The sequence below is a fragment of the Pleurodeles waltl genome, chromosome 9, assembly GCF_031143425.1.
Source record: "Pleurodeles waltl isolate 20211129_DDA chromosome 9, aPleWal1.hap1.20221129, whole genome shotgun sequence".
NCBI lineage: Eukaryota > Metazoa > Chordata > Amphibia > Caudata > Salamandridae > Pleurodeles > Pleurodeles waltl.
This window is the reverse complement of record NC_090448.1, coordinates 141,281,375-141,301,792: the sequence shown is the minus strand read 5'-3', so window position 1 is coordinate 141,301,792 and position 20,418 is coordinate 141,281,375. Positions and strand designations below refer to the sequence as shown.

Below are 20,418 nucleotides of genomic sequence, written 5' to 3'. Positions count from 1 at the left end.
TGGTGTAATATCAGGTAAATGAACAGTAAGAACCGGTCCACAAGACCATTGAAACATACCAATAAATAGCCAAACAAGCAATGGCAATGCCAATAGGCCAGGCTTTGAAGGAATGTTACATGGTAATGTGAAGCATTACTAGTAAATAGCATGGGAATGGATATGTATTTATTTGTGTGTAAACAAAGAACTGTAAAATAATAATGGTGTATGTGAAAAGGTCAGGTGACGGTTGCTCTGTTAAGCCAGACCTACACACCCATATAAGTTAATGACTGCCCTCCTCCCATTGGTGCTGCTGCCAGAGAAAAACACCATACATTTTCTACTTACCTAGGACACTTTAATAGCATTACAGTATCATGTGTGTATCCCTGAAAGTTCAAGCAGCTGGATAAATTAACAAAATGGTCACAATTGTATGGAGAGGAAGCCCTTTTTTGTTGAAGCACACATCCTCTGCCAATCAAAAAACATTAAAAAAACATTCATTCCTCTCTCCCAACATGTGGGCAGAGCCAAAAAACCCTCTAGAAATGTTCACAGAATTATATGGCGACAGCCGTGCCGTCAAGCCGGACCATAAAAACAGGCCCTCACACTTACCTTTCAGACCAGCCCATCGAGCACTGCCAGATTGCCCTACAGGTCAAGCCCTACATTTGCCTATCACAAGATGTTCATGTTCAGTTCTAAATATACAGAATTCAGCCAGTTGCTTTCATGAGAGTCCGCTTTGGCCGTTCGTGCTGGATGATGGAAGGCATTACGCAGTGCTTGTTGGGGTGAGTAATTCACCCACTCATGCTCACTTGGTAATTACAGCTTACTGTCATGCGTGTTGTCAGATAAATCCAAAGGATGCTGTGTAAAACCACACATTATTCCATCAGGGCCAACTTTGTGGCCTTTTACAGATGCAAACTGATTCATCAGCCCTGTAGACAGGCGGGATGAAATCCCTGCCACGCAGAGGAAATTTGATAACATCTGTGTATATTTACACCCACTTACATATGAGTAGATGGTTGCAATTTATAATTTAATGTCCCTCATTAAAAAGATGAGCTGTGAGGGGGGAAGTCACAGAATTAAATTATGAGCATCTATCGCATATTCTGTGTATCAATGAATCATAGTTCTAGCAACAACAAAAAAAGTAGTGAGTTTAAACGCCGAACATTTTTTTAAGGTAAATTCGCCTCTGCGTAAGAACTGTTGCCACCCTCAAGCACAAGTACAGCTGAAGGCGTGTCCCGTAATTTTGCAATTGTGCACGCCAGGCACTAGCTTTTGTCACGGGAGGATATCTTTGAGGAAAGGTTTAGAATATTATATGTGCGTGGGAAAAGTTTTTGTCTGTTTCTAAGCTTGTTGTTGCGTTAGCTGCCGATTGCCCTGTACCAAAAAGTGTTGTTGCCATGTACACAAAGATTAACAGTGGTTAATGCCCTTTCCTTTCTGTAGTCACTTCTGCTAATTAATTACCAAATCCTCAATCATGTATATAGCGTGTGGAAGGGTTGTAATGCAGAAGACAATTACAAGCTCTTAACTGCTAACAACACATGTTCTCCTCTCTCTCTCCCGCTTCTTCTTCCTCTCACTCTTTCTCTCTCTCCTCTCCCTCTTTCCACCTGCTGAACTGAAGTTAGAGTGCAGGACAACAATAGTACTGGTATTCAAAGCTCAGTCAGTAGCTGACAAACAAAGCGCACTCAGTATCTGGCCCCGTCTTAGTGTTCCATGCAAGATATTGATAGCCTAAAGCATTACTTTGAATAACTTAGACCAGTGCCCTGAAGATGTTTATGTGCTGTTTTTGTAAGTGTGCACCAGCGGATCGGATAGACCAGAGAAACCCAGGGTATAGACGAGCATAATTTCCGGGCAGCAAACCATCAGTCGGCCACTCCACAGCTTAGAAATGTAGTGTCTCCCTGTTGCTCCTAAGAGCAGTGCTTCTCCTCCCAGAAGCAAGAAGGATGTTTGTTGCTGGTTCCCTTCCCGCTGTGGTTTGAAAACGGAGGCCTGCAGTTGGTGAGACTTTAAGCGGGATTGTACTGAGCGCTGCTTATGCAGAACAGGAGTAATCTACACCTGAGTTTTGTTTTGTGCTGTATGTGGCTTCTAAACCCCAGTGAGAACTTGTCTAGCCTAATCAGAGAAGGTTCACCAAGGTAAAGGGGAGTAGTTGGCGGTATCCCAAGGCGCAGTATCCCTAGTGCCTGTTTCTTTAGTTGTGTCTTTTAGTATTTCGTTTTGTGTGTGCAATAAAGTACTTTTATAAAGTAAAGCTTCACGTTGGAAATCAGTTATTGCACTGTTGGGTGACTATTAAGTTCTGAGTTTACCCACCTCCACACCACCTCCCTGAGAAGCCTGTGACTGCTTGCCATCGCGACCACTGAGAGCGCAATATGGAAGTGATTGTACTTGGCTCTGTTTGCAGAGCGGTAGTAAGTTGCACTCTGGGACATGAGAGGCAAACGATTCCAGCCCTGAGAGTTGCTTGCTTGGTGGCCCACTGATCGGGGTCTAACACCACCTGTACAGCTACACCTCACCCAGCAAGTCACAGGCGCAACTTCTTCTGCTGATCATTTGTTGGATCTCATCTTCTCATCACTTGAATCCTCAGACATAGGCTCACCCTGTCACTATCTGATGTACTCTTTATTTTCCATTTGGAACTTTGTAAACACCCACCTCACATATCTGTGCTTTGTCAGAATTAGGCATTTGGCAATGGTATATAATAAAGGCTGAACACACTCGCATAATGACTATGGCTATACCACACCCCACTGAAAAGTTACAAGCTTTGTCACTCTAAGGCTACCGGTGCAATCCCCTTGTGCCACCCTGCATCTTATTTCATCATCCATGTCAGTACAGCAAGTTTCCCTCTAGAAAGAACTCATGTCACAAGCTATCTCCCTCCTCTGGGACCTCTAAATGTTCTTGTTTTGTAATTTGCTCTATGATAAATGGGTTGTACGAATCCACACAATGCGGTGCTATTTGAAAATGAGTGACTGTTGTATGCATTGACATGACATGACTGACAGTGGCAGCCAATAAGTAGTTTTGGAGTACCAGTGTTTTAACATACACAACATAGCGAGCTATATCTACCAACCAACTCAAAAATTTCTTCTGAGTGTAGGAGATGTGTAGTTGTACTCGGACATGAGTAGTTGGGTACCCCAGTTTAGAGGTCCCTCTGTGTTTATGTAGCTCCCTGGTTGTAGAGTGCTAAGTGGTAGTGTTTAGTGGTAGTCATAAATGTAGTGTCCTTCATTTCCCAGACCTATCAACTCGCCCCCAGTTTGCTCTGATGAGGGAGGAGCACCATTCACAAGTTTTTGTGCGTGTTTTTATATCAGCCTTTTTAAAAGGACACAAAAGATGCCGTGCTTGGTCAGACTCTGTGGTCATCTGTATTACTGGTAGACAGTCTATATGCACAAACTCCCTCTTTCCACCTGACATCTGCTTTAAAAGACCATCTTAGTACTCGCCAACTAAACATGGCATGTTCTGTGGGTTGTGAGACATTGTTAGCTTACATTGGGCCTAGAGCCCACCCGTTGCTTACCTTTGGTTGTCTTCATTGCCACTTTCATTTGTTTACTTCTTATGTGTTAGCCTTTGTGGGCTTTTTTTCCTCTTCTTGTGTTTGTTGTCCCTCCCTTTGAGCATGGATGCATTACTGTGTCCATTCAGTGCTCACTTTGAGCTAATTTTCTTTTCATTTTAGCACTTTATGAGAGTACATGTGTTTTCAAGTGTCTCCCTTGCATGCTTCTCTTCCTGCCTTCACCGCTCTCTGTGGTCCGCTCTCTTGCACATGTGCTTCTGCCCCACGTTCCCCACGTTGCCCTCTTGCCTGAGTGCTTTCTCCCTGCAAGCTCCACATGGTTGTCTTTATTTTGATCCTCCGCCTGTTCCCCGTGTTGCTTTCCTTCGCCTGCTACCATTTTGCCCCCACTCTGCCCATGTTACTTCAGCCCTGCACTCCTCCTGTTGTGGGTACAGGCATGACCACTGCAACACACCTTTGCGAAGGAGATGGGCTGCATGCCAATCCACTGAAATATTATGTCCAAATCGTACTTCAATCAGACTTTACCCCTTTGTGGACAGTTTCTAAAGTAACAATGTAGTCTTTATTCTCAATCAAATCACATTTTAATATACCTGTGGGTCTTTTACTAACAAATGTTTTTTCTTGTAGGAGTCGGACAGAACCTGCAGGATCATTTAGAAGTGTATATACAGCAGCAGTGCACTAAACCTATTACTTTATATTCAGCCCAAAAGCCTATTCGAATGGTTCAGATTGGTTTAGAGTGGCTTTGGAAATTTACAGGTAATGTACTTAGGGTAACAATGATGTTTAGCTTCGATTGCTTCCTACCAGTATGTCACAGAACACATCTTAATTGAACATAATAGTAGTTTATAATATTAATAATAGATAAGTACCCCCTGCAGTAAGTTAAGTGGATATTGCATGTAACTGAGGACGTCAGTGACTATATAGAAAATGAGACCGAAACCTTAGTAATGTGTTGCAAAAATATGTTAGAATTTGATTTCATTCAAGTCAGTTTGACAACAAATGCCGGAGGTCAGAATGTGTCGAATTATTGAGAGAGAGTCTGTCTTTCTGGTAATAACCTGCAGCATGCAAAAAAAACCATATTTTGTAATTAATATCTCCTTCCTGCTGATCAATATTTATTTAGGAAATAAATCTAAAGAAAGAAAGAAAAGCCAGTTTCTGTTGTTTTAAGGGCAGCTGTAATTATCTTCTGTAACCTGCCTTTAACCGTGGCTGCTGGCCCGGACAGGAGGCATTATGATGTCACAATTCAATTGTAATAACTTAGAATGGTCATTGGGTTCCTTCTAACTTATTGACCCACTTTAGCCGATACTACATAAATACTACATTCAGCAAGAACGTATGCCCAAGTTATCTAGTCATCATAGAAAGGTGTGGGTACCCCAAGACCTGCCGATGACACTGTATCCCCCCTTCTCCTTCTATTAATGCCTGCTGGCCAAGTGGACTGGAATGACTTCATCTGTAATGACAACGATATACTGTTTATGTGGAGATCTTCATCTGGCTGGAGTATTGCCCAATGTCTCATGGTCACCATAGTAGCTCAGCGCCTCAGCCACCTTTTCGTGTAAATGAAATCCATCTTTGTATGTATAACTAGAAACAGGATAATGTAATTCATCCGAGGTGTTGGAAACAAAGCAAGAAGAAACAGTGTTGCATTCACCTCACCCCTCTCCCTCTATGCCGCTCTCTCAGATATGCAGAATTCTAATTGGACCTTTCTTTTTTCCCTAGTTAAACACCATTGCCATGGTGACCACTTTCCAAATCAGTATTCGTAAGAAAGTTATCGAACTTCTACACATTTGCCACTGGGAAGAAAAGTTCTTGTTCATATGGCTAATCAGTGTGTAGCCATGAATGGTTGATCAAAGAGCACCACACCCAAACATTGGTCCCTGGTTAAATACATGATTAACGTTTAGCCCCTGTGTACCACACAAAAAGCGTACTACAGAAAAGTCCTAGACTAACTTCAAACTCTACCGCCCATCTACAGCCTTCCTGGAAGCAATGATATAGTTAGTTCTGGTGCATCACATACATCAGATCTGATGGGTAAATTAAGACGAAAAATCCATCATGTTCGAGAATTCCTGGCACAGATATACCTAATTTTTTTTTTTTATTCCCATGAAGCCCCCCATCTTGCATGAAAACCGTGCAGGACCTTGTAGCATAGAACTACTAAGAGGATCAGTCCTCCTTCTAGACACTGACTTTTTTTAAAACAAAAACAAAAAACAGTTGTTTAATGCAAGCTTAAACAATGAATCTTAAAGAGTATCCAGCTCTTCCCTAGGTTCCCTAATGACCATTCCACTTCCAATAGGACCCCATAAATGTGTAACACCACACCACAGTGCTATTTGAATGTCACAAACGACAGGAGCTGAATACTGCTTTGACATTCCAACTTCTTAAGCATTACGAAACCTGTAGGGATATTTTCAGGTGTGGCATGGAGGTAGCTTTAGATTTTTCGTCAACCTGCTTTCCAAAAAATGACTAGTACAAATACATGCAAAAATACAATAATAGGTGCCTTTTTCATCCATTGGTCTATTCAAGTGTCATTCACATTTTGCTTCATCCCCAGCATATAGTATGTGCAGTGGGGTAGCCGATTTCAATCATTGACTCCCTTGCACTGAGTGACTGCATTTTGCCTGATCACATGTGCTGATCCGCTTGAGATAAATTGCACCTCAATGTCAGGATACATGCGTCTGTAACTCCTTTGTTTTTACATTTTTTTTTTTTTTTTGCATTAGTCTTTTTTTTTTTTTTTTTTTTTTGCGTTTGCCATATATTCGCAAAAAATAAATACAATTTACACACTTGCTAGAGCCAGACATGTTGATTTTGCTAATGCTTGTTTCTTTGTGCTTTTTATCCATTTCGACAGGAGAAGGAGCAACCTCTCATTTAGAATCCGGGGGGTTCATTAGAAGTGGGCCTGGGGTCACTCATCCAGACCTCCAATTCCATTTCCTGCCCTCGCAAGTGATTGACCATGGTCGAGTTGCACCAAAACTGGAAGGCTATCAGGTGAGCATGTTGCAGCTAAAGAACCAGTTGTCGAAGCAGTTAAGTCGATCCAGACGCTGAGACGAAAACCACATGCTGCATTTCCCTTTAATTGCATATATTAGAAAACTAGCAAAATGCACGAGCTTAAGTAGATGTGCTACCATGAAGTAGAATGTTAAGAACTGTACCCACAAGCCATTGTACCATCTAATGAACAATAAGCACGTGTATATTTATGAATGTATCCAAAGCACAGACACAGAAGAGGGACTGTGAGCATATTTAAGAATGTGTGCTGCAGCTCAGCAAGTCACCTTGCTGCGTTGCGTGACAGGGAAAGGGCAGGAATGTGCTGTATTCAAAATAATATGGCACATTCCTGTCTTTTCTCAGTGCTGGCGCACAATACGCTGCCTAGCACCAAAGCAGGCACTCTTGCACCATGGTGTAAGGATGTCTGCGTTGTAAACAGGATTGTTTTGTGCAAGAAGGTCCATCTTCCTGCATAAAAGCAATCCGCTGAGGCATTTTTTTCATCCTATATATGTTATGTGTTGCAGAATGCAGCGCACATAGAAAGAGGAAAAAATGAGGAGAAATAAATATATTTCTCCTTGTTACGCCTCACCTGGGGAGGTGTAGCAGTTCTGGCACATTCCCAGCTCTACCATGTATGGTGAATGAGAATGTGTCAAGTTCAATGGTTGTTGCATGGGAACACCCACGCACCTCCCATGGAATGCTTCCTCAGGCAGAGTAACGCAATGCAGCAGTTTGTGCTGCCTTTCGTTACTCTGGATTCATCAAACCATTTATGGCCACTCAAGGTAGTCTTGTGTGACTTGATTAATCGCATTTAGCAGTTGCGTTGTGCATGCACCCCGTTGCGTGGTGCAAAAGCGACGCAAATACTTCATAAGTAAGGCCCTTAAGACCACGAGTTAGTCTGTGGAAAGATGACCATATCCATCAACTGTAATCTACGATCTCCATAAGTCTTTCCGTTTTTGGGGAAATAAAAACTAGAAGTGTATCCCAACTCTTACCAAGAAATGCCTAATTTTGTTTAAAATGTCTTTTAAAGATAGCACGGGGGAAGTTAGCCTCGCCTACGAAGCTTCAATCTCAGGGGTGTGGAATTTATTAAAATATCTACTTGTCCCGGGGACAGGTTGCTTCTCAAATCTACTTGTCCTGTAAAAAGATCTACTTGTCCCTTTGGTGCCATGTAGTGTGGCGACAAATATGGCAGCAATCTCATTATGTAAGAGCTCTGATAATAGCCTCTCTGATTATGCCAGGGCTACTACCTTAGTAGGGCTTGAATACTTGCAGTTTCAATCCCTACTGTAGCAATTTCCTTATTTTTCCACCTTTCTGCAGATCTGCATACTGGGGCTGGAGGAAGCAGTAAGCAATAGTTCCAGGGCTGAAATGCCTTTGAGTCTGCAAACCTACTAACCTGCATGTTTTAAAGATTTTCACCAGCTTCTCTCTAATATTTTCCCATAATAAGAAAGGTTGGACATTTACTCCTGACAATGGCAGAATTAGAACTTCTTCCAGGGTTGGGAAGAAAGTGGCTGAAGGGAAAATGAACTTGCAAATGCTCAATAGATTTTCACATGAGCAAATCTACACATCGTATTTACCCATGCTAAAATACAGTTCACAAATATTTTATAGGGGTACGACATATACCATGGGTGCACTTTTGTGACTTTCTTTAAGAATTTGGGGCCACATGTCCGTAGGTTCAGATTTGCGACCCGCAAATTACGAGTCAGAGAGACTCGAAATTTACGAGTCGCAAATCTGAATGTAGGATGGCACCATCTTCGCAAATGCCCACCTCATGAATAATCATGAGGTGGGTCGCAATTTGCGACCCCCTTGCGAATGGCGGCCCTCACAGGGATGGTGGCCTGCTGGAGACAGCAGACCACCATGTCTGTGACTGCTTTTTAATAAAGCTGTTTTTTTTTTTTTTGTAATGCAGTCCGTTTTCCTTAAAGGAAAACGAGATGCATTACAAAAACGAAAAATGAAACGTTTTTGTTTAATTTTTTCAGAGCAGGCAGTGTTCCGCAGGACCACTGCCTGCTCTGAAAAAATGTTTACAGTGACATTCACAATGGGTGAAAACTGCGATTGGTTTGCGCCCGCGTTCGCGGTCACAAAACAATCCTACATTGCACTGCGAGTCGCAATTAGGATGGGCACACCCCTTCCTAATTGCGAGTTGCAAACCCGTTTTGCGATTCGGTAAACAGGTTACCGAATGGCAAAACTGGGTTTGTGCATCGCAATGTGCTTTTTGCACGCCGCAAACAGCGAGAGTCGCTGTTTGCGACATGCAAAAAGCTACCTACATGTGGGTCTTGGTCCCTAATTAGGTCTGGTGTTAACAAAACATTTTGTTTTTATTAAACTTCTATTTCTCTCTCTTTCGGCTGGCTTTACTGTGAGCGATCGCATTCTGCTCTTCCACAAGGAGCATATTGGCACACAAAGTAGTTTTGTTCAGTGTCAGGAACTACAGTGGCAATCATTGACGTAACGAAACTGGAGGGTGCCCCTTTGCAAAGAACATGGAGGAGCCCCCTCTCCAGACTCACTCAGGCCAGGTGCTGTGCTGAAGGGGCCACCAGGAGGGCAGCTGCGGGGCCTTTGTTATGCCACTGGTGGCAACGTGTGCTTTTAGAGTTCAAAAACGTTTTTTTTTTTTTTCCAGTGTTTGTTACAGTGTTGAGGGCCTGATAGCTCCCACAACAATAAAGTGTTACAAAAGCCATGTCAAAACAAGACACGCATTGATGAAACTAAAAGACTTATAAAAATATGTCAGATCAGTTGGCTTTGTCAGTGTTTGTTTATTTTCATGCTTGCCATAATCGTGTTGAAAATGGTTACACTGATTTTCCATTAGAAATATTTTTGGGAAATACTAGCATGCACCAACACATTTTACTAAATGACACTTCATTTGCATCTAATCAGAGAGCATTCTGGGAGCATTATACTTAGCCTCATAGCCTAAACTTTTCAAACGTGTATACACGTTTTTTTTTTGTACTGGAACCAACATCAGTAGTGAAGTGTGACCTTAAAACATTTATTTACAGCACTCACCCTAATAATGAAGGATTTCAAATAATGAACCATAAATACAAGTTCGAACAGCATTATCTTTTGGAAACACATTACCTCAACTGCAGAGAGTTCCACTCTCTGTAAACAGGCAGCCAAAGGGTTTGTGCTGTAGAGGGTTGGGCCTACTTGTCCCAAGGACAAAGTAAACATAAAAACTTGTTGCCCTTGACCCCAAACAAGATGTCCCGGGCGTCAGGCGATAGGAATTCCACATCCCTGAATCTGCTTTCATCCCAACTACAGAAAAGTGACGACTGACGTGATCAGCATTTTGAATTCAGGTGTCATAAGGTTTTCTGTTAAGTCTGTGTGTAAGAATAGCCCTTAATTCTTGGTCGAACCACCATTTTAGGCCTTTTTTGTTTTGTGTTTTTGGCTAACGGCATTAGAAATTGAAAATAATTTAAGTTTAAAGAAAACAGTGAGTGAAAGGTATTTGTGGAGATTTATTTTAAAATAGGTGACTGTGTAGCTTCACCTGCGGCGGTGACCTCTGAACAAAGCATGCACTGCATGGGGTTCCTTTGCACATTTTTCACACAGACAAAATATGCAAGTGTCCTATCCTTATTTCCTAAATATGTTACAGGTTCACATTGGAAGCATGAGGGGCACAAGTGTCGGTTGGCTGAAACTAAAAAGCGCAGATCCGAAAGATCATCCAATCCTCGATCCTAATTATCTGTCAACAGGTAAATATTACAAACTAGAAGCAGGACAGACATTAAAATGTTTTCAGACTTCACACTGAAATTGCAAACGGTATAAATTGCAGATCGGACGTTTTTGGTGCAAGCTGGTAAGGTGAATGAATTAACCTCTCGCACAGCCACTTACATCCATTAGTCACAAGTTCAGACCTGTTTAAGTCCAACTTAACTACGCAGTCTTTCGAGGTCAATAAAATCAGAACTGTTAAAATGAGTAATAGTTGTACTTGCAATTAATGCCCCTTAAAATGGAGTACAAAAGGTCATTTGTGTTAAACATTTTTGCACAGTGTTTTATTGTTTTATAAGTGCAACATTCGTAAACATAGATTATGTTTCCTCTCTCTAGCAAGTGATGTCTGGGAGTTCCGTCAGTGTGTGAAGCTCACCAGGGAGATATTTGCACAGAAAGCATTTGACGAATTCAGGGGCCCTGAAATTCGCCCTGGGGACAATGTGCAGTCAGATGACGAAATTGATGCGTTTATCAGACAAAAAGCAGACAGTGCCTATCATCCTTCCTGCACCTGTAAAATGGGACAGCCTTCAGATGTTGCCGCAGTGGTGGATCCCGAAACTAAAGTAATTGGGGTTCAGAATCTACGAGTGGTGGATGCATCTATAATGCCTAGTGTCGTGAGCGGCAATCTGAACGCACCAACCATCATGATAGCAGAGAAAGCTGCTGACATAATAAAGGGTCTTCCTTCCCTACATGAGCTAAATATTCCTGTATACCAACCCAAAAACTTAAATTCTCAGCGATAAGTTCTGGACCACGCTCTGAATAGCCCATCACCAATCACTAAGTATGGCAATGACTGCAAGCAACACCACTACAAATCTGTTTTCAGCATTCTTTTAGGTTATGTACTTGTTATGGTTATATACTCTTCAATTTACGTAGTACGTTGTTGAATTAAGTTTCTTCTGTATTGTCTTGTTCTGCGTTATTTTACATATATGATGAGCATGCTGTTCACCAGCTGCCCCGGCTGGACACTCTGGAAGGCGAGGTTTAAAAAGGCGGTCAGTACGTGTGGTGTGTGGGCGGCCGGGGTTGCTGGATTGTGATGAGGAAGGACACAATGTACCCTGGCGGTTGGTCGGGACAGCCAGTATCTCAGGAGATGCAGCTGTCATAGGATTGCAGACCATTTGGACACTGCTACGGAGTTCCTAATACCAAAGTTGCACCTGTAAGGAAAACAAGCACTGGCAAAGCCAAGAGCTCTGGCCTTTAAAGGCCGCCCATTAACATTTGTCAGTGATGTTGGCTTTGCAAGTGATAAAACAATCCACTCCCCAGCAGCAGCATGGCCGTGGCGTAGTCACATATGTGACCAGTCCTGTAAGTCAAAGGTGCAAGTATTTTCGGCATTCGCATTGCCTTCAAAAGAGCATGAAAGCGTTTCGAATTCTGTGCACTGCTGTTTTCATTCATGCTTTCTAGGAAATGCAGTAATTGGAAACAAGCACGGCTTCTTAACTTCCACACATCTTTCTAAATAAAAGAAATTAGGCTATTGTAATTGTGATAATGTTTTGTATGAATCCAACATTGTCTGTATTTGCACCAAACAGATGGAAAACTTTACCTGGATAGAATATTAACAAGCATTGGCAAAGCCAATAGGTCTCGTATTTAGCAAGTGCTGGTTTTGCCAGTGGTTTTTAGAGATGCCTGTGAGGCAGGTGTTTTTCTTATTTACCGATCCGAGTGGGGAAGGCAACATGGAGCGCAAGGGTGAGAAAAACAAACAGGGAAGGAGAGCTACATGGGGCTGAGAGTGCATATGGGCAAGAAAACAATGCATGGGGGAAACTCATAAGAGTGAATGCATCACAGAGGGGAGTGGGGTAGAAGCACAAGGGCGAGAGAGAGCAGCAGGGAGCATGGAGGGGCTGATGAGAAGCACCTTTGGGAGACAGCAGGAAAACACATGCAGTCTTGTGAAGTGCTAAAGACAAAAGAAAAAAAGACTTGCCTGAAAGTGAGCAGGAGAAGGACACTATTAAATTGGTAATTCTCCAGGGGAGGTACAGACAGAAGATGAACATGGCAAACCATCGAATACGAATAAGGCAAACGAGAATGACAGTGAAGCCAACAAATGGTAAGCAATGGGTGGGGTGCATGCCATTCTATATTCGTTATAAGCCTACAGGATATTGTTCACAATCAGACTGATGCTGTGCTTGGTAAACTCAACCTAAAAAGTAATTTAGCATCAGGTTAGGAAATCTAAATCTGATAAACACTCAGAGGGCGCAACCGGTCCTGAGGTGCTTGTTTTCCAGTTGAGGGAGGACCTGGCCTGGTAATTCGGGCTGGACTGTTCCCTCTAGAGCAGGATCAAAGCTGATTTGCACATAGCTGGGTCTAAACTGAGATGGCATGGCGGGTGAAAAAGTATACATTCGGATGCAGCCCGAGCTATAAGTAGTGGCTGAGATTAATTCAAGCATTCCATCCATCACTTTGTTTTTCAATGTCCTCCGACGAGCTTGCATCGTTGCTTTAGCATATATACCAATATTTTAATATCCACTTAAATAAATAATGTTGCCTGCAAATGGAGGAATGTGTGTTCTGGTCTACTTTTTTGGTAAACTGGAACCAAAGGGAAGGGATCCAGCAGGGAGAGAGTCAAGGGATAATGACAAAGGACATGGTTTTCAAAGTGAAAGATGAAGGGATTGAAATGACGTGAAACAAAGAAAGAGGAAAGGAGGCTGAAATGACGAGGAGATAGTAGGAGGCAAGAGAGTAGAGGCAGGAGTTGAGTGTTGCAGGAAGGAAACAGTCAATTTTAGTGCCCTATTATGGTGTAATTTACATGTAGCCAAACTTAACAGTAGGAAAAAAGTAATCTAAATAAACCCCCACAAAAAGAGCGTATCGGAAATTGATTAAATTATTTGTACTTCGAAAAATGGTTGCATTGATAAAAGGTAATTTCTGATGAATACTTCGAACTGCTGATTCATCACTTTATAATACTCCCCAGGCACCGGGTTAGATCTGAAAACCTTTTACAGCACTGCCCCAGCACTCTGCAGTGTGGGACTCTTCAGCGCGTTGCTCGTTCCATAACGTCCCAAAAGTGACTGAGCAGAGCCAAATATAAGTGCCACCCCTACAAGCTGACATCAGTTCCTTTCTTTGTGTATCCTCCAATGCAGCTCCAGAGCTCTGATCCTATCTTTGTTTTAAATTTTTGATGACTTCTAAAAGTGATTCTACAAGTGTGACAGGGAACAATTTTCCCTCCCAAAACGACAAGGTTTCAAGGCATGTTGTAACTGCAATAAGTAGATGTTGGTCACCAACCTGCACAAGGTGTGTCATTGGTGCCTGGGTTCGGGCCACAACTGTATCGCCACAACAGCGATAACAGCACCCCGATGTATCATTAAGGGAAATTCTAGGTAATTTATAATCACTCCTCTGGATGGAGGCTTTTGGCTTACACATGTTTTCGTCGAGCACTCTAGCATTACAATCCGTGAATGCAGTTTGTTCGGGGCCGGACAGGCTAAGGGGTATTACGTTCTAAATACATAGTGCAAAAACAAATGGAAAGCTTTTATGCCATTTGTTTTTGTATAGTTTATTTACAAGTGCGGCACCCTGCCAGCCCAATGAAATGCCCTGCAACCAGTCTGGCCCTGAGTTTGTTTGGAGGTTGATTACACACATGCCCTGTGGGGCGTGGCCAGTGAGATCTTGCCTGCAATCTCCTAGGGACTCTTTGGCTCATGTTGGATTGGACATGGCCAAGTGTATTATCTTTGCAGGTCTGGATACTATGGATTTCCTAGAAAGGGCAGTAGGTAGGTACTAGTGTTGCAGTTCTTTGACACAATGTGAAGAGTTCTGCAAGATTCTTTGTTGTGAAACCAGCCTTGATCAAGGTAATGCCCTTTCATGGGTCCCGCCTTTTCATTGAGAAAACAGGCATAGCATTAGAGTGCTTTAAGGACAGTAGAGCTACGGCATGCTTTTTGGGGCTGGGCATCCCAGCTAAACAATTTCCAGGTCAGTTCAGAAAGTTATGAAATTATTCCAGAAAATAAATAGTGACTGCCAGAGACAACCAGTGAACCAGGAACCCCATGCCTTTCAAGGTCATGGACTTGGGTTGTGCAGGCCGCCAAGGGCATCAATCCCCCAATTCCTCTTTCTGTGGTACAACGGTCACTAAACCATTTTAGTTTGCTCTTCCAGGTTGGTGAGCCCTCGGGCATGGCTGTGTTCTGTCATTTTTTTCTGCTCTCCCCACTTTTCTTTCCAAGCCAAAATACATTTCTGACAAGCACATGCAGCTGTTGTGCTGCTATTGCTCTCCCAAGCTGCTATCAAGAGAGTTCCTGACTTGGAAAATACAAGGGGTCGTTGCTCTCACTATTTCCTTCTTGCTAAGCAGGATAAGTGCCTCAGGTCTTTTTTAGACCTACAGCGCTTGAATGCCGTCATGCAGAAGGACACATTCAGAATGCTTAAGCTGGCCCAGATCTTGTCTGCTCTGGACCGGACAACTAGATGATGTCCATGGACCTGTAGGATGCGTAATTTCATACATCTGTTCTGCAACCCACAGGCATTTCCTGCGTTTAAAGGTAAGCTGGTTGCAGGTGGGTAGTGGGAAAGCAACACGGAGGGCCAGCGGATGCAAAAGAAAGGGTGCAAGTTGGGGGAAACAACATGAGAAAGAACAATGCAGAGCCCGGGAGAAGAACAGAAGCACCTGTGAGAGACACAGAGCAACATGGAGCTGGGGAAGGAGGAGAAGCACACAGGCAAGCAAGCAATGTAGGGAGACGGGGCCAAGGAGAAGCACACTGGGGAGACACCAACGTGGAGCCATACATGGGGCAAGAGCAGTGCACAGTGAAAATAGCTGGGAATCACAAGGAGTGCTTAAGGTAAAAAAAAAAAAAAGTAGTGCCTGAAAAGTGAGCTGGGGAAAGGCTCAGTTAATGATTGAAGCATATGTTAAAATCAATAGGCATTTAGGGTGGATTGTTATTTCTTTGTTCTAAAGACTACAGTTAGTAAGTAATTTTGTTACATGAAATGTCACAGATTTCTGTTGTAGAGAATGATTTTGATGTTGGGTACTGCCTCTAAAAAACAGGGGACAAAATATTCACTGTAATCATTCTTGGTAGAATCTTTTTTTAGCTGTCTGCCAGGATGTTGTAAATAAAACAAATCATTAAATAAAGAACATAATATGTTCAAGGGGTATGGTTCAGTCTACATCAGTCATTGATTTCTAGTCTCTTGCCTTGCGACTGACTGCATTTTTCAATCGCACCCATTTGTAAAGGAGTGCACTTCGGTGTCAGAACTTGTTGGCCAGTCCTTTTCTTTTTTTCTTTTCTCCTACTATAATTCCCCTTTCATTTCTCTGCTTCTCCTCCTTTTAGTTTCATGTTTCTTAAGAGGATACCTACAGCTCTGCAGGCAGCGCTAACGGGTCGCTTGCATGCCAATAATTTAATCTTCAGTGTGGTCCATCGTACGTGGCCAATTCCTCGAAATCAGTTGCCCATTATGGAATAACATCAATAATGTATGATTGTTTTACTATTCCAAGATGGCAACAATATTGGGTCTACATGTAGTGACCGTGCTTGCACTTTAAAATAACAGACTATTCACAATACCTTTACAAGGCTGACCCCCATGAGTTGTTTATTTTTTTTATTGCAGCCATATAGCTGCCATGTTTAGACAGCAACATGTTTTCTTTTTCTATTCATTCAATTCATTTTGCATGCGCTGTAGAGTTTGTGTGTTTTATTTCCGTTGTGTCAGTGGATGGATGCACAAGTGCAAAGATGAGTGACACAGAGTGTATGTATGATGACTTATTGAGCGCCTAAGCCTCAATAGCAAGAAGACACTTTCGTTCATAAGCCATACCCATAGACATTGCCAGTGCTTGTTTTTTTTTTTTCGTGCTTTGAGCTGGGGTAGTAATCATTTGTCCAGAATTCCCATTTTTAGAATGTTTGACTGAAAATCTCTATCCCTTATTACACCTGGCCTGTATTTACCTCAGAAGCACCCGCTCCCTTTTGTCATTTCCTGGGATTTAATGAGCAGATGATGGAAGAAGCCGCAACTGTCATAAAGGAGCAGATACATGCCCAATGTGGGAGTGATGGGTAAGTTTAAGTATTCCATTGCTGTGGATGGTATCTGCGTGTGTGTCTGAGAGTTTGAGTGCGCTTGATGTCTGTGTCCTTCAGCTTGGCAATATTTGACATATCACCCACTAATCAGTCCCCATAGTTGGCCATCTCCTCGATGGTATTTCTAAGGTTAAAGTTTGCAATCATGGTGTCCGTTCCTAGCATAATGCTAGCCAGGGTACAGTGGAAATAGTTTGCACACTGGGAACACCTGTGGCATGTTGATACCCACATTTGGAAAATACTGTCCCTGGCAAGGTGGTAACTCTTGACATAATCGTGGTAATTCTTCACTTAATTCCGATATTCGTGTTACGATGGTGCCTACTCATACCTCAGAGTTACAGTGATGCAGTGCTTTTATTTCTTTGCTAATGAGGGCATCTTTCCACACCTGTGCAAGTCTGGAACTACCATAAGAGAACTCTTGGCATTTTGTGGGTATTCTTTGTATGATGGTACCCTTCTAAAATAATGTTCACCCTGGTATCCATGATATGAACAAAACACTGTAGGCGATAAATAAAAAACTATTTACACATGTATTCTAAGGGGAATAAGGCGCAATGAGGACGTCATTGCCAAACCCATTACCTAATCAATTGGTAATTCCCCTTATTATGTAATGATTGAGTTCTTAATATATCATATCCTCTTACAAATATACATTTTGCCACAAACTTTTTATGTGAATCAGATTTTTTACATGTGTACATATTTTCAGGGATTTACTTTCACGAAAATTGACGATTTTTTTCAAACAAAAGTTCATACACTGCTGAACACATAGCAACCTTGCATTTATTCATTTATTGTGACCAGTGTCTGTATTCTGTCTTCTTTGAAATGTGGAAGACTTTAAATCAACATACAGGACCCATGTTCATTTAGCGCTTCAAATAATACACCCTACCCCCTGGCCCAGATTTACATTACTGCCTGGTAATGCAGCGGCTGCACTGTGTTGCATGACGGGGAGGGAGCTGGAGAGCGCCATATCTACAAAGATATGGTACTCCCCTCTCCCTAGAGCCAGCGCTAATATCAGCTGCATTAGGTCACAATATTTTGTGCTGGTTAGCGTCACTTTTGTGACGCTAAACCAGCACAAAATGTCTGTGAATTTCCTCCTCCTAAATACCAGCATATCTTTCAATGTGATTATTCAGTATATATGGAAGGTGCATGAAGGAATGGGGGAGGAAAGGTTGGAGGTGAGGCTTATGGTAGTGTTGTGTAAGCCCTTTTGGATTTTGTTTTATAGTCCCATTCATGTCTCTACTTCCTGTGACTAGATTTGTAGAGGAGCATCATACTGTGCTCACAGATGGGGTCCGTGTTGGATTATGATGCACTATACCAATACCCCAGAGGTCCAAAATGTATACCACCAGTCACAAAAGTAGATTCTCGCATGTACTTTGGAAACCAAATCTCAACTGCTCAGGGTGTTACACTATTTAAAAATGGCATCTACAAGATGACCCCCAGAATAAACAAATACTATCGTCTAAACTGAACTTTCTAGTGCTACCTACTACACCTTAGTAGTTCCGTGCTGGTTTTGGAAACTGCTTACTCCCAAAGAGAACGGTGCGGCTGTCAAGTCTTTTCGGTTCTTCAATGCCAGGCTTACATCTGAAAGCCAAAAAGTGAGAGAAATGTATTTAATAATAATAACAAATGCTCTACTATTATGTGTTCCCATACTTCTCCCAATAAAAATGGTACCTCACTTGTGTGGGTGGGCCTATTGCCAACAACACCAAAGGTTCCAAAACAACAAGGATCATCAAATTTTCAGCATAAAAAAATTCCCAATTTGTCAATGTTTGTAGCTGAGGAATTTGTCCCCTGCTCAGCCTCCACCCAGGAAATTGTCTTCAGCCGAGATATTTCTGAAAACTAGAAACACAGGAAGAGTCCTGGGTGATGTGACTTGCATGGCTCTCATTACCTTTTGTAAACCATAATGCCTGGCAAACTTGAAACTTTGGCTAAAATGACACATTTTTCTCACATTTCTGTGGGGGAAAGTTCCGGAATTTGGAGGGAGGTATAACATTCCCACCAACCAACATTCCCACCCTCCTCCCAATAAAAGTGTTAGTGCAGTTGTGTGACCCGCAAAAGGAAAAGCATCAAAATGCAACATGGTAAGATCAAATGTCTGTCATCAAAAATGACCTATTTTGGCCATGTAGTTAGTTGTGGAATTTTGGTCTGGGCTTGGCTGCCACCCAGGAAAACCTACTAAAACCCAAACGTTTCTGAAAGCTAGACACTCTGGGGAGTAAAAATATGTGTGACCTGCCTGGATCCCAATACCTTTTCTTACAGAAGATGCTGCTAACATCAACTGTTGGCTAAAATCACACTTATGTGAGTGAAAAATCTGGGATCTGCAGGAATTCACAAATTTCTATCACTCAGCTTTCCAACACTTCTGGTAAGGATGATATGTGTGGCTGGGCCAAACAAGGGGCCATGCAAAGACTTTATTGATTTTGAATGGTCACAGTTGTCATTAGAGCAATTGAAAAGAGAGCTGTGCCCACTCTGTGGTGGGGCCACCCTTGCTTGTGTTTTTTGATCATTTTCCACATCCAGCATTCTTTTCTCCCTTCAGAAGTGGAAAGACTCAATCAGTCGGTCCCCAAAGGGCTGCAAGTTTTATAATTGATTGGACAATTAGCTTTTGTGAGGTTTTCTGGGCCACAGAAAAGGAAAGTGTGTGCAGAAGAGCTCCCTGTCATGATCAACAGTCCACTGCATCAGGATCTGCTATGTATTGGAAGCAACCCAAGGAAAGTCTGAGAGCCCATCCATCTGGGCCTAGGCCACTACATCTGCATTGTGTGAGGGAGTGACTGTTCCTGACATTTGCTAAGCTGTGACATGGACATCTGTGCATATGTTTACTAAGCACAACTACCTTCACAGCCAAGTTAAACAGGAAGGACACTTTGCCCACTTGTTTCCACAAGACTTTTGGTTTAAGTCCACTTTACAGACTCTCCACCTTTGGGAGGTAGTGGTTTGGTATCTATGCTAAGGTGAACAATCTGCAGTTAGAAGTATCTATCAGAAGATCCTTGGTAACGCTCATTTTGGTGGATGCACTATCTAACCACTGATTCCATACTGTTCTCCCATTTCCTGTTGTGTGGCACGGACTCTTTCTAAAATCAAAAAGGTCTCAAGTTTGAGATCAGCACACTGTTACAACAATTGTTCACACTCCCTATTTGAGGGTGCAGTAAGGGAAAAAACAAGAAGAACAAGATACTGTCCTTCAGTAACGCTCTTTCTGATAAAGACTCTGGGGGTCATTACGACCCTGGCGGAACAAGTCCGCCAGGGCCGTGGGACGCGGTTGCACCGCCGACAGGCCGGCGGTGCCCCGCGGGGCATTCTGACCGCGGCGGCTCAGCCGCGGTCAGAGAAGGGAAACCGGCGGTCTCCCACCGGTTTCCCGCTGCCCCAAAGGAATCCTCCAAGCCGGCGCAGCATGCTGCGCCGGCATGGGGATTCCGACTCCCCCTCCCGCCATCCAGTTCCTGGCGGTTCTCCCGCCGGGATCCGGATGGCGGGAGGGGGAGTCGCGGGGCCCCTGGGGGCCCCTGCCGTGCCCATGCCTATGGCATGGGCACGGCAGGGGCCCCCGTAAGAGGG

At 42.9% G+C, this 20,418-nt stretch overlaps 1 protein-coding gene across 2 annotated transcripts in view; it reads left to right on the top strand.

The window, feature by feature from the left end:
• Positions 1–15,792, top strand: part of CHDH (choline dehydrogenase) — a 46,688-nt gene extending 30,896 nt beyond the window's left edge. For both annotated transcript variants that reach the window (XM_069206439.1, XM_069206440.1), the window contains exons 5-8: positions 4,241–4,375; positions 6,549–6,691; positions 10,416–10,518; positions 10,886–15,792. In XM_069206439.1, the coding sequence (XP_069062540.1) occupies positions 4,241–4,375; positions 6,549–6,691; positions 10,416–10,518; positions 10,886–11,304 (800 nt within the window). In that variant the 3' untranslated portion in view covers positions 11,305–15,792. The remainder of the gene's footprint in view (positions 1–4,240; positions 4,376–6,548; positions 6,692–10,415; positions 10,519–10,885) is intronic.
• Positions 15,793–20,418: the final 4,626 nt, after the last annotated feature.